General features: G+C 49.7%; 1 protein-coding gene across 1 annotated transcript in view; it reads right to left on the bottom strand.

Moving 5' to 3' along the window:
• CAMSAP1 (calmodulin regulated spectrin associated protein 1) overlaps positions 1-12,926 on the bottom strand; it is a 66,521-nt gene extending 53,595 nt beyond the window's left edge. Inside the window, 2 exon segments of the mRNA XM_055319610.1 lie at positions 12,512-12,671; positions 12,801-12,926. Of these exon segments, the coding sequence (XP_055175585.1) occupies positions 12,512-12,671 (160 nt within the window). The 5' untranslated portion in view covers positions 12,801-12,926.
• Between the last annotated feature and the right edge of the window lie 7,128 nt (positions 12,927-20,054).

Genomic DNA, 20,054 nt, shown 5'->3' with positions numbered 1-20,054 from the left:
AGATTATAACCAGGTTCCATGAGGTCAAGGTAAGCACTCCTGAAACAAATAAAAAAGTAGTAGTTCTCACCAGAGAAATTAAAAAAAAAAAAAGAACCAAAATTTGAGGACTGAAAAAAATGATGTATCAACAAAACATTCACCGAACAAGAAGAAGAATAAAGAGGATGGGGAACCAGGTCAGTGAAGCTGAGACATGTGCATAAAACCATGAACCTGAAGGCACAGACTGAAGAGAAGGAAGAGCCTCGGGGAACAGTGGGCCATTAGAAGCCTAACAGCTGCTCCTGCAGAACAGACTGGTGCCCAAAAGCATCTGAATAAGTCATGGCCAAAATTCCCCCATATTTGGTGAAAGACACCTATTTGCAGGCTCAAGAAGCACCGCAAAACCAGACAGAACCAACTGGAAGAAAACCGTGCCCAGACTCTCCCTAGTCAAACTACAAAGAAACACAGATGAAGCAACAGGCCCTCGGGACCCGTGGCAACGCAATCAGCCACAGGCCTCCCCTGACCACCCTTCACACGATGAAAGGAAAAAAAGACAAAAGAAGCACTTTGACAGAAACAAAATTTGGAAATTACAAAAAGGGAAAAGAAAAATGAATTTGGCAGGTTAGAAAAATGACCAAGCATAAGTTCTGGAACAGAAAAATCCAGTAACTAAGCTTCATTTCATACACTGGCCTGTACAGCAGAGGACACACAGCGGAGAAGATCAGTGACAGACCCTGCAAGTGTCACAAAGTGTGACTAAAGCCCACACAGGAAGCAGAGAAAACACAGGACAGGAACAGCATTTCACCAGACGAGATTTTCCCATACTTGTAGACCTCACAAAACTCAGCAGGATAAAAAAGGAGATGTACACACCAAAGAACATCTCAGCAATACCAATTAAACTGAAAAACAACACAAAAGCTTAGATAAGCAGCCATGAGGGAGGGCCCTACAGCCAAGGACAAGGTGGCCCGGACTCAGCCTTCCCCACTCCTCCTGCTAATAAGCAAACCCATGAACCTCGGAAGTAAGTCACAAGACAACCAAAGGGGCTCTGAAGGCTGCCCAAGGAAGGCAAACCGTCCTGGGACCCTCGGACTGGAGGAGCAGATGGCAACGGGGCCCCTCACAACCTCCCACCTGACAGAAGGTGACCAAACCCGGTGTCTCCTGACCCTTGGCCAGGGGACAGAAGGCAAGCCAATGGGCTCCTTCCCGCCCAAAGCTGACCCAGAGTCCTACCCACCACAGCAGGCCAGCATGGGGGACCAAGGGGGATGGAGAGGAAGCCTCACTAATTAGCTCAACAATGCCCCCTGCCTAGAAGTACTCTCCTCCCCCCCCCACCCTGAGACACACACAATCCCCACCCCCCACCCCCGACCATGTGCACGGGGGACCCCATCAATACAAGTGCCAAGTCTGGGAAATGCTCTGTCCTCCAGAGACGCCAGCAAGCTCTTCTGCCTCCTGAAAGCAGCACCAACGAGGACAGGGGACAGGGAGCCCCCCAGCCACTCTAGGTACACATCCCAGCACTGCACTCTGAGGCAGCCCGGGCCTGCGTGCTGCACCTGCCCAGGGGGCTGCTGTAACCAGGACCCAGAGGCTCCTAACACAGCGGGTGGAGGGGCCAGAAAACAATCAAAACTCACTCGTCACACCCAGAACCAGAAAGTCAGGACTTGAAAGAGAAAAGCACACTGACTGATCCCAACACCGAAACAAGTGGAACCTTGGGATGATCTGACCAGGACTGTAAGGCAACCTATCATAAAAGTGATTCTACAAGCAATTACAAATACTCCTGAAACAAGAGAAAATTTCAGCAAAGAAAAAGAAGTTATAAAAGAACCAACCAAATACAAAACTGGAAAACAGCAACAAACTACACGGGCTGGTTGGCCCCACGTGTGATGTGGGGAGGACAGAGGGCATCAGTCAGGAGCTTGTGGCCAGAGACACAGAAGTCCCCAATCTCAACACCACACAGAGGGCATACTGATGAAAAATGAGTGGAACCTCGGGGACCTGCAGGAGGAGAACACGAGAGCCAACGCTTGTGTCACCGGAATCCCCAGGAAAGAGGAAACACTGTGTGGGGCTCACGCAGCACTGGAAGAAATGATGGCTGACAACCTCTCAAATATAGCAAAAACTAGAGACATAAACCCAAAGAAATCCACACCCAGACACACCAAAACTAACTTCTGAAAATCAAAGACAAAGAAAATATCCTTGAACCAACTGGAGAGAAACCCCACACTCCAAACAGGAGCCATGAGCTTGAGGGACAGCGGGCCTCTCCCAGGGCCAATGCGGACAGGACACAGGACGGAAGTGGCACACCTTCTTCAGGTGCTGGCAGAGAAGAGCGGTCAGCCAGATCCCACACCTGATGAAACTATGCTCCAGGGATGAAGGAAAAATAAACACATTATTATTGCAAAACTTGTTTATTTTTTAGGAGATTTATTTACTTACTTACTTATTTATTTTAGAGAGAACAAGCCAGAGGGAGGGGCAGAGGGAGGGGAGAGGGAAAGAATCTCAAAGCAGACTCCACCCTGAGCAGGGAGCCTGACACGGGGCTGAGCTCATGACCAAGCCAAAATCAAGAGTCAGACACCCAACCAATAAGCCACCCAGGCACCCCTAGACAGAAGAAAACTTTAAAAAAATATATTAATTTCTAGCAAACCTTAAATGAATGCCTAATTGAAGTTTTCCAGACATAAAATTATAAAAGAGGGAATCTTGGAGCATCAGGGAGAAAGAATAACAGAAAGATACAGATAATTTGAGTAAATACAACAGACTATCCTCCTCATGAGTTTTCTAAATTATATCTGGTGACCAAAACGCCAACACCCTCAGATAACTCATGACAATAATATTTAAAGGTGAGGAGAGCAAACGGACCAAGGTGGAAAAAAGGATTTCGACACCTCACTTGAAAGGGAGAAAACAATACCAGTCAGCTGGCGTTAAGTCATATATAAATACTCTTAACACCCAGAGCAATTATTAAGAAAACTGTAAACACACACCCAAAAACAATACAAATAAATCAAGATGGAATCTTAAAAAGCTGTCAAGTAATCCACAGGAAGGCAGAAAATCAAATAGGAACAAGAAACATAAAACACAAGATGTCAGACTTAAGCCTTAACTATCGACAATTACTTTAAATGTAAAAACCCTCAGTACACCAAGTAAAAGACAAAGATTGGCAGAATGGATTAAAAAAAAAAAAAAAGTAAAGGCAGTACAAGTACACTCTGTTTACAAGAAACTCACCTCAAACTCACTGATTTAAGTAAGCTGAAAACAAAGGGATAAAGTTACACCAGGAAAACATTGTTATCCAACAAACAAAAGCAGGAATAGCTGTACCAGTATCTGATAAAACAGAAAGAAAAATACTAAAGACAAGAGATAGACATTACATAACAGTAAAAGGGTCAACCCACCAGGAAGACCCTACAATTCTAAATGTGAATGCACCAAACCCACAGAGCCTCAGAACAGGAGAAAAAATGGACAGAGGCGAAAAGAGAGACAAGTACAGTTAAGGGTCGCAACACCCCTATCAGCAACTGACAGAACCGCTACACAAAAACCGACAAGGAACGAGATCTGCACACACAACCAAGAGCACTTAGTGGTACGTGTGAACACATCACCCCACAGCAGTAGGAAACACACTTCCTCTAGTGCTCATGGAACATTCATCAAAAATAACATTACCCTGGGCAATAAAACAAACTTTAACAAATTTGAAAGAATAGTATTAGCTTACCACAACAGAATCATACTAGACATAATTACAAAAAGACAAAACAGGAAAATCTCAACACATGGAAATTACATTTATAAATAATTCATGGGCCAACGAGAAGCATCAAAGGAAATACAGTTCAGAAAACTGAATGAAAATGAAAATACAACATACCAAACATACATGGGATGCAGCTAAGGCAGTAGCAAGTGGAAAACTGATAGCACCAAGCTCTTACACTAGAAAAGGAAAAAAAAAAAGCTTAATCATCTAAGTTCCTACCCCAGGAAACTAGAAAAAGAGCAAACTAACCCCAAAACTAGCAGAAAGAACGGAGGCAGGGGTGGCTATCAAAGCAACAGAAGAAAAAAAAACGAAAAAAGAAAAAAAATAAAGGCAACAGAAGTCTTGGTGGGAATGGAATGTTCCATGTCTATATTATACAATGTCACTACCTTGGTTGTGATACTAAATTATGGTTTGTTTTTCTTTAAAGGTTTTATTTATTTATTCATGAGAGACACAGAGAGAGGCAGAGACACAGGCAGAGGGAGAAGCAGGCTCCATGCAGGGAGCCCGATGCATGACTCGATCCGGACCCCGGGATCATGCCCTGAGCCGAAGGCAGATGCTCAACTGCTGAGCCACCCCAGGGGCCCCTAAATTACGGTTCTGCAAGAAGTTACCACAGGGGAGGCTGGGGAAAGGGTGCCCAAGACCTCTCCAATTTCTTGCAAATGCATGTGAATATATAAGTATCTCAAAATAAAAGTTTAATTTTTTAAAACATTGCCCCAAAACCTAAAAACACTTAACAACATATTCAAAATAGCCAATAAGCATGTAAAAACATTCCTCCTCATTAGTCCTCAGGGAAATGCATAACCAAACCACAGGGAGATAGCATGACCTGTACACCTGAGTGGCTAAAATTAAAAAGCCTGACAAAGCCATGTGCTGGCAAGGACACAGACCAACTGGAACCCTGATGCTTTGCTGGTGGCTACAGAAGACAGACACGCCAACCTTGGAAACCAGCGGGAGAGTTAAACACAGACTTGTGACCCAGCAACTGCGTGGCCAGGTGTCCCCCAAGACGACTGAAACAGATGCCCGTGAGCACTCAGAGGGGCCTTATTCTTGGTAAACAAAAGTCCAAGCGGCCACCCACGAGTGAGCAAGCAAGCACACTGTGGGCAGCCAGACAACAGAGGGCCACTGCTCCCCCCACTCAGCCAAAAGGTCCGCACACATGGGGTGAGTCTCCATGACACCGAGTGCATGAAGGGAGCCACACAGGGAGTAGCTCATGTCTGACTGGAAGTATACAAGGCTCTAGAAAAAACAAATCTAATCCCCACCACCAGAGCACAGCAGTGAGGTTCTGGGCTGGGACGGGCTATAGGGGCTGACACTGACCCCAAGAGATGGTCAGTGGAAAGGGCTGAACTTGACCATGCTTAAACCTCAAACTACTCTTGGAATGTGTGCACTTTATTGTACCGAAGTATGCAAAGTATCCCTCAACAAAGCTGATTTTCTCAAAGGCCCAAACTAAAATTCTTCACTGTACACCTGCCAAACAACGGGCCTTAACCTACCCTCCAGAGGCTTCTCTGAGAGGCACAGGTTTCACACGTCCCTTCCCTCCTTAGAAACCTTCCACAGCTCCCCAGTTCACACATGTCAAAAACCCCAACCCACCAACGTGCCATTCCAAGCACTCCGAGATGAGGCCCAGGCAGTTCTCCCATGGCTTTGGCCTTCCCAATCTGCGGCAGCAGGAGGCACCCAGCGCACCGCCACCCCCACTGCAGGGCCAGGCTCACCTCCCCGCTCCTTGCCCTGGCTTCTGTCCATTCCCTGATCTCTGCCAGCTTCTTACCACCTAGGCCACAAAGTCAGCCTCTTTGAATGAATGGAACATTCTGGATTCCCTCAGGGGAGCCTCACCCTCCCCTTACCAGCTGTGCCTCAGCACCAGTTCCTTTCCTAGGCACCCGTCTCCTCAGTCTTGCATCACAGGTGTCTGTGTGTCAGGGACCCCCGAGTTCACAGCACATGCCCACTGAAATGACAGCAGTAAGTGAGCCTGAAGTGAGCAGAGGATAGTCATGGAGGGGTGCAGAAGAGAATAGGACAGCACGTACAATAAAAGGCCAGGTCCGAGGGAGGAGTCAGAAAGAGAAACTCAGAGGTGAGCTTCTACCTTAAAAGCAGAAAAGCTCCAAAGAACAAGGACTGAATATTCCTGTCAAGGGAGCCTTGTGCAGGGCCCCGCCACCCCCCCAACATCAGTCAAGCCCATCTTGGCGGGCCTTGCTTCCCTAACATCTGTCGCTCATCTACTCTCATCCCCTCTGCAGACAAGCTACGCGAGGCCTTGGACGTCAAGCAAAACAGCAGCAGCTCTGCTATGGATTCAGTGTGTATCCTCTCAACTCATGAACTGAAACCTAGCACGAGGGACGCCTGGGAGGCTCAGTGGTGAGCGTCTGCCTTCCAGCTCAGGGCTTGATCCCCAGGTTCCACGATCGAGTCCTGCATCAGGATCCCCACAGGGAGCCTGCGTCTCTGCCTCTCTGTGTGTCTATCATGAATAAATCATTAAAATCTTTAAAAGAAAGAAAAGAAACCTAGCACAAAGATAAAGGTGTTAGGAAGTGATTAGGCCAGGAGGCTGGAGTCCTCATGGAGAGATTAGTGCCCTCATAAGGAGGCTCAGAGAGCTCCCCTGCCCCTCATGCCCCATGAGGACATGACAAGAAGACAGCCGTCTCCAAGCCAAGAAGCGGCCTCACTGGACACCAGACTCTGCTGGCACCAGGATCCTGGACTTGCACCCCCAGAGCAGAGGGAGACAGATGTCACCCAGGCTATGGCACGTTGTCATCGCAGCCTGAATGCCCTCAGACACAGCCCACATATTCCACTGACTACAGCACCCACCCACTCCAACCTGCTAGAAGAATCTTGCCAGGCTCTATCTCTCGTCACACCACTCCCTCTACACAAAACCTTCCCAGGCACACATCACAAAAGAAATCCCTAGCCAGCTTGGAACACCATAGACCATCTGGCCCAGACTGTTTCCTAAGCTAATCACTACTATTCCAGTCCACAAACCCTGTCATGAGGTTACTCGACTCCATGCCGAGCACTTCTTTCCCTGCACATGACCCAGCCAGGTGCCCTCCCTCTACTCCCGGAGGGGCCACCCACACCTTATCCATCCTTCAGGGCCTCTGGCCCTACAAAGCCTCCCCACCGCCCCTTGTGGCCTGTTCACCCACCAGGCAACTCCCCAGTCGGCCTCCAGACAGCCATGGTACTGACGCCATGCCACATGAGTTCGTTCCCCTTCACACACTCAATAGTTCATGTGGACTTCGAGCAAGTGAGGAGAGCACACATCACATAAGTTACGCCCTATCCTTGTGTAGTGCAGACTACGACAATGTACGTGACAGCTACGTCGTCATCCCTGGCTGGATGCATGTAACGCTGGCTCCATCCTGGCCACATTCAGATCAAATGAAAAATAAAAGCAATCTGAGATTTTTGATAGCCCAACCAGGAAGTGAAAAAGAACACCATACACATATGGTACCATAACCATACACACAAAAAACTCAATAACAGGAGAAGCCTGTGAGCTAAGAAGAGGATAAATGTAATATAAAGAAAAAAAAAATATATATATATATATATTTTTTTTTTTTATTTACGATAGTCATACAAAGAGAGCGAGAGAGGCAGAAACACAGGCAGAGGGAGAAGCAGGCTCCATGCACCGGGAGCCTGACGTGGGATTCGATCCCGGGTCTCCAGGATCGCGCCCTGGGCCAAAGGCAGGCGCCAAACCACTGCGCCACCCACGGATCCCAAGAAAAAAATATTAAGGAATTTTTCGAAGAATATGTGCACAACTTTAACCTCCAGCAGTGTAAAAGTAGCCATGTTGAGGCTCGCTCAAATTTAAAGGATCAGGACAGTCTGAACTTAGAGATAGATGTCTGTTCTCTGGTTAACACTGAGCTTGTGGCATTGAGACCGGAAAGAGAATGTGTGCAAACCCGTACAGCTTTAGAAATACAAACTCATTCATGTTACGGCCACGAGGACAGAATATAGATCAGATCTCGACTTCCAACTATTTCAAGATTTCCAACTCTGGCACACATTTGACAAGCAGCTGAGCACTGCAAACAGGGTACCAATCAGGACAACTATGACCCCTGACCTCACAGACACCAGGCAGCTCTCAGTACACCCAAGCTGAAGGGAGGTCATGCCAAAGGCCAAGTAGTGGCCCCTTCAGTATCTCGTAAACTCAGCAGGTGCACCCAGGCTGCCCTGTCACTTCCAGCTCAGAAGCACCCAAATCTCTTGCCAAGAACAAAAGACTACTAAAAAAATACAGTCTGAGCTCATGAACCAGTAATCTGAGTGAATCACCAGGTAAAAAAACGACCATCTGCTTGCAAATGAGGACCTCCCCACTAAGACTCACACAGGCCTAGTGTGGGGTTCCGGGCACACAGTTCATTTTATTTTTTTATTTGACAGAAAGTGTGCACAAGCAGGGGGAGTGGCAGGAAGAGGGAGAGGGAGAAGCAGACTCCCAGCTGAGCAGGGAGCCCCACACAGGACTCGATCCCAAGACTCTGAGATCATGACCTGAGCCAAAGGCAGATGCTCCCATGGTTCATTTTATTTTATTTTTTTTCCATGGTTCATTTTAAAGAAAGATCAAAAAAAATGTTTTTTAAATAAATAAAATAAAATAAAATAAAATAAACAATAAAGATCACTGTGACAAGCAAGGTGGTGACCCCTAGAGTGGACAACAAAGAGATGTGGATGCTAAAATCTATTAAGCAAACAGAATCCAGGCAATCCCCACAGTCCATATGACAAGACCACAGCAGCAGCTCCACCACAGAGACCATCACCGTCTCACAGGCCAGCACGTCACCATGCAGATATCCCATCCCACAACATGCTTTCTAAATGTGTGGTTTGATCACTCCTACTAGAGAGTGAGAGGGCAAGAGTGTCAATCCCTTGCCAACAGTGGGCTCTAGCCAACCCCGTGGACTCTTACCAGCCCAGTAAGCTGCCCTGGTGGCCCGGCCCCTCCAGCCCTGCCCGCTTTGGGCAGCTTAGCCCCCGGCCACTCAGTGTGAGTTGTAGTCAGTGTCAGCCTGGTTTCCAGGACTCCTCAGACAGTAAAATAACTACCATTTGGCTACATAGCAACAAGTCTGCAAACACCCAGTACCTTTGAATACTTTCCCAGGTGGTTGTTTCAACATTGTCCTTGGAAGATAACAAAAATTAATACCCTCCCATTATCCCCTGAAACCAAGGCCTAGAAACCTTTAAGTTTCTAAGGTCATGGGCCAAAATCAAAGCAGGAATGCAGCAGCCCCTGTACAGCATCTCTTCTGCAAAACAAATGGCACTTCAGGTCACTCCTTTAAACTTTTTTACAAATTTGTTACAACTTTCACCCAAAATGACATCACAAGGTATTACAGCTAAGCAGGTTCTACTTTTTTATTTATTTATTTTTTTAAGTAAGGTAAGCTCTAGGCCCAAGGTAGGTCTTGCACTCACGACCCAGAATCAAGAGTCGCATGCTGTACTGACCAAGCCAGCCAGGCACCTCGGGTTCTACTCTTTCTTTCAGACGCTTTATTTTTTAAAGATTTTATTTATTTATTCATGAGAAACACAGAGAGAGAGAGGCAGAGACACAGGCAGAGAGAGAAGCAGGCTCCGTGCAGGGAGCCCAAATCGGGACTCGACCCCGGATCCCAGGATCACACCCTAAGCCAAAGGCAGACGCTCAACCACTGAGCAGGCGTTCCTTGCAGACACTTTTAAATGAACAACCTTCAGCAAAAAATAATTAAACCACTGTCAGGAAAACAACACTCACCCCAAAGAAGGATGGGAGAAAACAAGTACAAGGCAGCCCCCAGCTCTTGGCTGTAGCAAGCAGAGCCGAAAGCTGGAGGAGCCTTAATGTATTACCACACGCCACCACCAGGCCTGGCCAAGGGGAGCTCTCCCAAGCCTCCCCATCTACTCTAAGTGGCAGACAGTGACCCAGGGAATACCGCGGGGGACACGGGGGAGTCCCAAGAGGCAAAAACAAAACATGAAGGCAGCCTCAGAGCATCTGCAAGCTTTCAATTCCTACACAGGAAAAAAAAAAACATCGTTTCATTTAGCTACTTAAATGACAATTGTACAGGTAAAACACTGAAGCCACTTTCACGATCATACCCCCACACACCCCCACACACGGATTCACCATTAAAGTTGCAGATTGAAAGAACCACATCTAATTAACTGGAAACCAACCTGGAAAGACACAGGGAGATGTGGAACCAAAGAAGAAACAAAGAACAGGCCCCTGGATCAGGAGAGGAACATGGGGGTGAGAATCTAAACTATCCACCAAATTCCCCTCCCCACCTTTCTGCTCTACTGAAAACCAAGACCGTGTACCCAACATCGGGAGTCGGCCACCCAGGCTGTGACTCCACATCAATGACCTACATGCAATCACATCAGCTGAGCCAAGGTGAGTCTTCTAGGATGTGAATCAGGATCTCCCAAATTCGTTAATTTAAAGAGACCCCTTCAGAATCAATGTACAGAATGGAAGACTTCTCGTTTATCAAAACTGAATGGAAACCAGATCTCCTAAACTCCGTGTTTGACGAGGGCACCGCTGCAGTGGGAGAGTAACCAAATGACTGATGAGCAATGTGCAATCCAGTCTTACTTAGACCCTCAGTGTCTACTCTCCTTCAGCTCCCACTCACGTTCTATTCTATAAATACCCACCATTAATAATTTCAACACTGGAAGGCCTGTTTTAATATGAATTTCTGATTTAATTATCTGATGACTCGGCAAGTATTACACAGAGATCTGGTACTGGAAATAAAATTAAACCAACACGGAGATGCACAATTCCAAATAACTGACAAAACCCACACTGAACGCCACAGCTAAATGCAACCGGATAAACATGCATTTGCTTTGCTAAAGAAACTGGAAAGCAAGCAACAAGAGGGTTTTTATTAAAAAGTATTTGTGCTTATACAGCATTCATTACCAGAACCTTAGTCATTTCCATACATGAAATCTTAAAATACACACAGGAGTGAAACCTTGCACATATGCCCCAGAAGCCATGCCCAAGAATAATACACTGTGCTTCCGAGCTAAGAACTGGAGCTCTGCCAGCGCCCATGCGTGATGAACGGGCCTCTGGTGAAATACTACACAGCGGTGGAAAAGCAGGAGGTCTGGATGCAGCTAGAAACTAAGACATCATGTAAGCAAGCAGTGTCTGAAGAAGACATCGCTAGGAAAGGTGCAAGAACACATAAGACTCCATGACTCGGGTGAGGCACACGTAGGTGGTGAACTGCCAAGAACAGCCAGCTAACAGGAGACAGGCAGCCCAGGTGAGACAAAGGCGCGGAGGTCCTGGCTCAAGGGCTTTCCCGTAGGCGGACTGCTAGACCCGGAACGGCCGCTCCAATGATTCATCTTTGCATCTTCCCCTAAAGTTTTCTGCACAGTTATCAACTCCCTGCTTTATCCCAGGCACGGAAATTCAGGGGTGGGGCAGTGCTCCCCCGTGGTCCCCCCACCATACTCCACAGAAACCCAAGGCATTTCTCCGCAGCTACAGACAACTTGCAAAGCTGAGCACTGGAAAGGCAAGGACAACACACTCCTTGCATGCTCCACAGCCAGCTTCAAACACGGCGGCACACAGAAGGCTGCGACTGCAGGCGGTGTGTCCTTGTGACCGTGGCCAGGCCACCCGGTCCACCCTGCTCTTCCCCAAAGGGCGCGCTCTCCACTTCGGAGTCGCTCTACCAACAGGGACATTCTCACCCGAGTAAAGGCCATTTTAAAACCGGCTTCAGGGATCCCTGGGTGGCACAGCAGTTTAGCGCCTGCCTTTGGCCCAGGGCGCGATCCTGGAGACCCGGGATCGAATCCCACATCGGGCTCCCGGTGCATGGAGCCTGCTTCTCCCTCTGCCTGTGTCTCTGCCTCTCTCTCTCTCTCTCTCACTGTGTGCCTATCATAAATAAATCAAAAAAAAAAAAAAAAAAAAAAAACGGCTTCAAATGAGGTAGAAGACACAGGATGAACTCTTGGGTAGGAACCCAAAACAAAAGCACCAGACACTCATTAAGCCACTAACGAGAATCACTCGGTCTGTAAAATTCTGGCAGCTGGAAATAGGAGCGTCTTAATCCACTAAGCATATTAGGGCCTAACAAACTGGATTCAGTAACAAGGTTACCTAGTTCTTCAAAACGGAAATGAACTGAAGCTAAGGATGCTCATTAGGCACGATCCGTTTAAACCCCAGTTTCGCGTTGGGGAATTCCGCGCGTGAGGTTCTGCGCGCGACCAGAGCCCGGCGCGACCAGGCTCTGCCCCCGCACCGGAGCAGCACCCGGCCGGCCCCGGCCCCGCCCCCACCCCCGCCCCCGCCCCCGCCCCCACCCCCACCCCGGGCGGCGACCCAGCGGCCGGACCGACGCGCGCCCTGCCGCACCTGCCGGCGGACCCCCGCCCGCGCCCGGGCCGCTCCCGAGGCTCCCCGCGCACAAAGGCGGCCCCGGGGGGCCCGGACCCCCGCCCCGCCCCGCCCCGCCCCGCCCCGCCGCGACCCACCTATGCCGTAGGCCTTGGCGCAGATCCACTGCAGGTTGGCCGCGATCTTGGCGCGGGCCGAGTCGTAGCGGTCCAGGGGCACGATGTCCACGGCGCCGTCGGGCGCGGCCTCCATCCTCCTCCAGCCCTCCCCGGCCGGGCAGCCGCCCGCGTCCACCATCTGCACACAAAAAGGCCGCTGCAGCGCGGGCGGCGCCCGGCCTCCGCCGCAACAAAGGCGCCGCGCCCCTCGCCGCGCCGGGCCCGCGAGCCCCGCCGCCCCCGGAGGCCGCCCCCGCCCCGGCCTCACCTCACAGCCGCCGCCGCCGCCGCCACCGCCGCGGGTGCTGCTGTTGCATGCTGCGGGGCCGCGCCGGGAGGCCGGGGCGCCGGGAGGCCCGGAGGCCCGGAGGCCGGGGAGGCGGCGAGGCGAGGGGCGCGGGCCGGGGCGGGGCGGGGGGCGCGTGCGCGGGCCGGGGGCGGGGGCGGGGGCGAGGGCGGCGGGGGCGGCGGGGGCGGCGGTGTCGGCGGCGGCCTCCGAGGAGGCGGCCAACCGGCGGGAGCGCGCGCGACGCCGAGGCCCTGCGCACGCGCGGTGGGTGCCGCGCGCCGCCCCGCCCCCCGGCCCGCTGTCGCCCCGCCCCTCGCCGCACGCGCAGTGGGAGCAGCCCGCGGCCCCGCCCCCGGCCCGCGCTCGCCCCGCCCCCCGCCGCAAGCGCAGTGAGCCAGCTCGAGGCCCCGCCCGTCTCCGCGGGCGCCCGGAGCGGGGTCGCGCGGAGCTGGTGGGCGCGGGCGGGCAGTCCCCGGTGGGTCCCGCAGCAGCCCTTTGTCTAGGCCGCGTTTCCTCCGCCCCAGAGGCCCCAGCCGCCGCCCGACGGGCCGACTGCCATCTCGGGAGGGCGACACCCCTGCACCCCAGCAGCGCGGCCCCGGAGCCCCCCCCCCGCGGAGGGCGCCGCTGTGGCCAGGGCCTCCCCGCCCACCATCGCGCGGCCGGGACCCCGGGGTCGCCGGGAACCCCGAGCCCGCCGGAGGCGAGGAATGAGGGCCTCCCGAGTGGGGGTCCCGGCGGGGAAGGCCGCCGCCCTGAGCCACAGCGAGGACCCCTCAGTCTGCACAAGCACCGCGGAGCGCCAGGGCCCGCAGGGGCAGCCCAGGGCATAGGCGCCGGGGCATCGAGGCCTGTGTGGGGAGTGAGGGCGGGCAGGGGCGTCAGGGGAGGGCCACCTGGGGCAGGGGCAGCCCGGGCATGGGGCCTGCGGAGACTGAGAGCAGGCTGGGACGTCCAGGCAGGGCCAGGGGGCTGGGGCGTCCGGAAGGCCACAGCGGGCACAGAAGCCCAGACATGGCAGTGCCGGCCGTAGTCCCAGGGAGGCCACCGAGTCCAGAGCCCAGCCCGGGAGGGAGAGACACCGTCAGGAAAGGGTTGGGGGGGGGGTTGGGGGCGGTGGCAGGTCAGCACAGTAAGCTCTGACCTCTTCTCTGAAATGGGGAGCCATAGGGGGACTTGGAGCACGGTGAGGGGAGGGGGTGAGTAATCCTGCCAAGGTCAAGGAACAGGTGATGGTGGGCAGGACAGGGAGACCATGCCTTGGCAGGGGGTGTGGACTGGAGGGTAAGGAACAGGGGTCAAGAGTAACTCCAAGGGTTTCAGTATTGATCTTGTATCCTGCTACCTTGATGGTCAGTCACATTAGTAGTTCCAAACCTGTTTCAGTTGATCCCTAAGGATTTCCCATATATAAGATGGTGATAACTGTGAACACAAAGACTCGTCCCTCTTTTCAGTCTGGATGTCAGTTTACTTCTTCCTCGTAGTTGAAATCCCTGGCCACAGCCTCCAGTACTCCCTTGAGTAGATGTCCTTGTCTTGTTCCCATTCAAGAGAAAAGCATCCAGCCTCTCATTACCCAGTACTAGGTTAAATGTGGGTTTTCCGTGCTTCTCAGGTTGAGGAAGTGCCCCTCTACTATTTTGCTGAGTGTTTCATCAGGAAAGCAGGCTAAAAAAAAAAAAAAAAAAAAAAAAAGGAAACTGGGCTAGGTTTTCTCCAATGCCTATGATTATCAAGATGATTGTGTAAGCTCTTTTTATTAGTTCAATTAACATGGTATCAATTGATGTTCAGATATTGAACCAGCCTTTCATTCCTGAGATAAATGCCATCTGGTCATAGTATATAATTTTTTTTTTCAAATGTGGCAAATTGTTTAGAGGGGGGCTTGGGTTTTGTTTTGTTTTGTTTTTTAGCATTACTGAAATGTAGTTGACCTCTAACAGTGCAAGTTGAAGGTGTACAACGTGATGATTTGGTACCTGTATAGTATATAGTACATGTAATACTTATATGTAGGTATATTTTGAGAAATGATAAGCATGGTCAGGGAAGTTAACATCCATTGCCACACCTGGTTACTTTGGTATGTGCATGTGTGTTGGCAACCTTTAACATTCACTCTCAGCAACCTTTGAGGATACAATACACTATTGAAGAGCCAGCATGCTGTGCATTACATCCCCAGAACTTACTCACCTTAAAACTGTAACTTTGGGGGATCCCTGGGTGGCGCAGCGGTTTGGCGCCTGCCTTTGGCCCAGGGCACGATCCTGGAGACCTGGGATCGAATCCCACGTCAGGCTCCTGGTGCGTGGAGCCTGCTTCTGTCTCTGCCTCTCTCTCTCTCTCTCTCTCTCTCTCTCTCTCTCTGTGTGTGTGTGTGTGTGACTATCATAAATAAATAAAAATTAAAAAAATTAAAAAAAAACCTGTAACTTTGTACCTTTAACAAAAACCTTCCCATATCCCCCACCTCCCATCCCCTGCCGACCATGGATCCACTCTCTCTTGCTGAGTTTGGTTTTTGGATTCTACATCTATGTAAGATCACACACTGTTCGTCTTTCTCTGTGTGCTTTATTTTGCATAGTGTAACACCCTGGAGGTTCACTCATACTGTCCCAAATGACAGGATTTCCTTTTTTATGGCTGTATTCATACATTTCATTCAATATGTGAGATAGATATGTATGTATAAATAGATCATTACCTTGCCTTCACCCTCTCACCCTCAATCCAATGATGCACTCAGGGCACTCAGGTTGTTTGCATGTCTTAGCTGTTGTGCATAATGCTGTAATGAGCATGGGGGATGCCGGTGTCTCTCTGACATAGTGATTTTATGTCCTTCCATTATATACCCAGAAGTGAAAGTGCTGGGTCATGTGATAGTTCTGTTTTTAATTTTTTGAGGAACCTCCATACTGCCTTCCAGAGTGGGAGGGTTCCCATTTTTCCACGTTCTTGCCAACACGTGTTTCTGGCATTTTTGGTTGTAGCCATTCTGGCAGGTGTAGGGTGGTATCTCATCGTGGTTTTGGTTTGCAATTCCCTGATGATGAGGGATGTCAAGCACCTACCTGTCCATGTACATGTTGGCCACTGCTATGTCCTCTTTGGAAAAATGTCTGTTGAGATCCTTTGCCAATTTTTAAAATGGATTATTTGTTTGGGGAGTGCTTCCCCTCTTCAATTTTGTTTGGAAGAGTTTGAGAAAGATCTATGTTGATTCTTAAAATGTTTGGTAGAATTCACCCCTAAAACCATCTGGTCCTGAGCTTTTCTTTGTGAGGAGATGTTTGATGACTTATTCGATCTCCTTAGCCAATATTGATATATTCAGATTTCCCCTTCATGATTCAGTTTTGGTAGGCTGTACGTTTCCAGGAATACATCCATTTCTTCTAAGTTATCCAGGTTGACATATAATTATCCATACTCATCTCATGATCCTTTGTATTTCTGCAGTGTCTCTTCTAAATGTCTCCTCTTTCACCATACCTTTGATGATTTAAGTCCTTTTTTTCTTGGTTAGTCTTACAAAAGATCTGTCAATTGTGTTTATCATTTTAAAACACCAGATCCTAGCTTCCATGATTTTTTTCCTATTGTTTTTCTAGACCCTATTTCATTTCTTTCTGCTGTAGTCACCTTCATTATTTTCTTCCTTCTGCTAATGTTGGGCTTATTCTGTTCTTCTATTTCCCTGAGGCATGAAGTTAGGGTGTTTATTGGAGATCTCTCTTTTTCTTAATGTAGGCATTTGTCTCTATAAACTTCCCTTTTAGAACAGCTCTTGCTCCATCCCATAAATTTTGGTACATTGTGTTTTGTCTCAAGATACCCTGATTTGGGGATCACTGGGTGGCTCAGCGGTTTAGCACCTGCCTTTGGCCTAGGGTGTGATCCTGGAGTCCGGGGATCAAGTCCCACATTGGGCTCCTGCATGGAGCCTACTTCTCCCTCTGCCTGTGTCTCCACCTCTCTCTCTCTCTCTCTCTCTCTCTCTCTCTCTCTCAAATAAATACATAAAATCTTAAAAAAAAAAGATACCCTGATTTCTTTTTTGATTTCTTCTTTGACCAATCAGTTGTTCAGATGTGGTTTTTCATTTCAATGTATTTGTAAATTTTCTGGCTGTCCTCCCTTTTTTTTTTTTAAAGACTTATTTCTTTATTTCAGGGGGATGGCGGGCAGAGAGAGAGAGAATCTCAAGTAGATTCCAATGAGGATCCCTGGGTGGCTCAGCGGTTTAGCGCTGCCTTCAGCCCAGGGCATGATCCTGGAGTCCCAGGATCGAGTCCCACATCAGCCTCCCTGCATGAGACCCTGCTTCTCCCTCTGCCTGTGTCTCTGCCTCTCTCTCTCTCTCTCTCTGTCTCTCATGAATAAATAAATAAAATCTTTAAAAAAAAATCCTTTAAAAAAAAAAAAGATGCTACACTGAGCACAGAGCCTGACATGGGACTTGATCTCATGACGCCTAAATCACAGTCTGGGCCACCCCAGGTGCCCCGTCCTCCTGTTACTGATTTCTAGTTTTGTATCATGGTGACCAGAAAAGACATGCGATAGGATTTCAATCTCCTTCAGTTTGTTAAGACTCGCTTTGTGACCCAGCATACGATCTGTCCTGGAGAGTGCACTGTGTGCACTGGAGAACTGTGTTCTGCTGCTGCAGCAGCTGGATGGAGTGTTCTATGTCTGTCCGGTCCATTTGGTACACTGCGTTGTCCAGATGCACTGTTTCCTCACCGACTCTCTCTCTGGACACTCTATCCAATGCCGAAGGTGGGGTACTAAAGTTCCCTCCGATGACTGTATGTCTATTCTTCCCTTCACTTCTGTTAAAATTTTTTCCAAACATTCAGGTGCTCCCGTGTTGGGTACTATGTGTTTACAACCATTGTATCTTCATGGTTAATTGACCCCTTTATCACCACATACTGACCTTCTTTGTCTCTTATGACCAGTTTTGACCAACAGTTCCTCTTATCTGATAGAAGCACAGCCACTCCTGCTGTCATCGGGTGTCTGTGCAGGGCATGTCTCTTTGCATCCGTTTGCTTTCAGCCAACGTGTATCCTTAGAACCGAAGTGAATCACTTTTAGGCAGTATACTGTTGGGTCTTGTTTTCGATCCATTCAGCTGGGGTATGTCCTTCAATTGGAAAACTTAACCCATTGACATTTATAGTATCTGCTGATAGATAAGGACTCAGAATTGCCACTTTGTTCATTGTTCTGTATTATTTTGTTCTTTTATTCCCCTCTTGCTGTTTGTTTTGTGGCTCATTTTTTGCAGGGTTTACTTTAACTCCTTTCTTTCTCCTTTATGTAGATGTAAGAGTCTGTTTTTATTTTTTAAAGATTTTATTTACCTATTCACAAGACACAAAGAGAGAGGCAGAGACAGGAGAAGCAGGCTCCATGCAAGGAGCCTGATGCGGGACTTGACCCCAGGACCCCAGGATCATGCCCTGGGCCAAAGGCAGACGCTCAACTGCTGAGTCACCCAGGCATCCCTGTTTTTCTTTTAAGTAGCTCTACATCCATTGTGGGGCTTGAACTCACAATCCTGAGAGTCAGCATCATGTGCTGCACCAACTGAACCAGCCAGAGCCCCTACAACAGTCTATGTTAAGGTGACAACAGCTTACCTTCAGTCAAATGCAAAAGCTCCACATTGTCACTTCTCCTTCCCATTTTATGCTGCTGACATCACACTTTACCTCTTTCCGTATCATGTGTCCATCTACAAATTATTGTAGCTGTTGTTTTAACAGTGCTGCTTCAACTTCTAAGCGTCACACTGGAGGTGATGGTGATTTACATGCCCATTATGGTGTTCAGGTATTCTGAATTTGACTATTTATCTACCTTTACCAGTGAGGTTTACACTTGTATTTGTCTTTATATTGTCACTTAGCATCCTTTCTTTTTTAAGATTTTATTTATTTGTTCATGAGAGACACACAGAGAGAGGCAGAGACACAAGCAGAGGGAGAAGCAGGCTCCTTGCAGGGAGCCCGATGCAGGACTCGATCCCAGGACCCCGGGATCACACCCTGAGCTGAAGGCAGACGCTCAACCATTGAGCCACTCAGGCATCCCTCTATGTTCTGTTTTGACTCCATAAAATCCAGCATATTTCAGTTTTCCTATGACATCAACAGGAATACGTGTCACTGCCCAATTTGAGGTGTGCTGGGTCCCCAATGGCCATCAACTGAGCCTACGAGCAGGACAGTCGGGCAGGCAGTCCCTTAGTGGTGGGGCCCACGGAGCTTGTCAGCACATTTCCTTCTAGGATCCCAAAAGGAAGATTGTATTATAAAAGAAAAAAAAGTATTTTTGCCAGGACAAAACAGGCCAACCTCCTGTCTTTTAAAAAAAAAAAAAAATTGAGAATAGGTGAAACTGAAACAGAACCCCGGGAGGGTGCATTAGGGGACATGGGGCAGGGGCGGATGGATGCTGGCAGAGAGAAATATCCTGGGAGCCTGATGACAGCAGCACAGCCCAGCTCACTGACTCTGGGCTCATCACAGACAGGGCACCAGGGTCCAGTCCGCAACCGAACCATCCCCCCGTGCCAACTCCAGAGCCTTGATCATCGCTTATCGCTTTGATGGGATTGCTGAGCAAGGCGGCCACTCAGTGAGGACCTGTCACCCAGCCCTCCAGGGAGGGGAGACCACCTAGCCCACTCAGGGCTCCTGCCTGCCTGTGGGGCACACAAGGATACCCCAGCCCATCACCTGCTGCCTCCCCACTTGCTCCTAGACGTACCCCGAGGTCAGGTCGGGTGCAGACTGGTTTACTCAACAGCTGACAGGCCATGTCGTGTCCCCTGGATTCCTCGCCGGTGACACAGTGCAGTGGGCTGAACAAGCCCCCCCCCAGGGGACCACGACCTGCACCCTAGAACCTGTGGATGTGCCACCTGACCTGGAAGAGGGACCGGGCAGACATCACTGGGTTAGGGACCTGGAGATGGGGGACTGTCCTGGATTTCCCGGATAGGCCTGGTCCCAGGTGGGTTCCCCTGCAGGCTGGTGCATGTCCCCCCCCCCGAAGTCCCGAGTCAGGACCTAACCCTGCCTGAGGTGAAGGTGAAGGTGTGGGGATGCGGGAGGTGGCGGGGTGGAGCCAGGGAGCGGGACCCCAGGGGCTGCGGCATCCCTCCTGCCCCGTGAGGACACAGCAAGGTCGCATCTGAGAACC

Source organism: Nyctereutes procyonoides, unplaced genomic scaffold (assembly GCF_905146905.1).
Source record: "Nyctereutes procyonoides isolate TBG_1078 unplaced genomic scaffold, NYPRO_anot_genome, whole genome shotgun sequence".
NCBI lineage: Eukaryota > Metazoa > Chordata > Mammalia > Carnivora > Canidae > Nyctereutes > Nyctereutes procyonoides.
The sequence above is the reverse complement of the archived record's forward strand: the minus strand, read 5'-3'. Positions and strand labels throughout refer to the sequence as shown.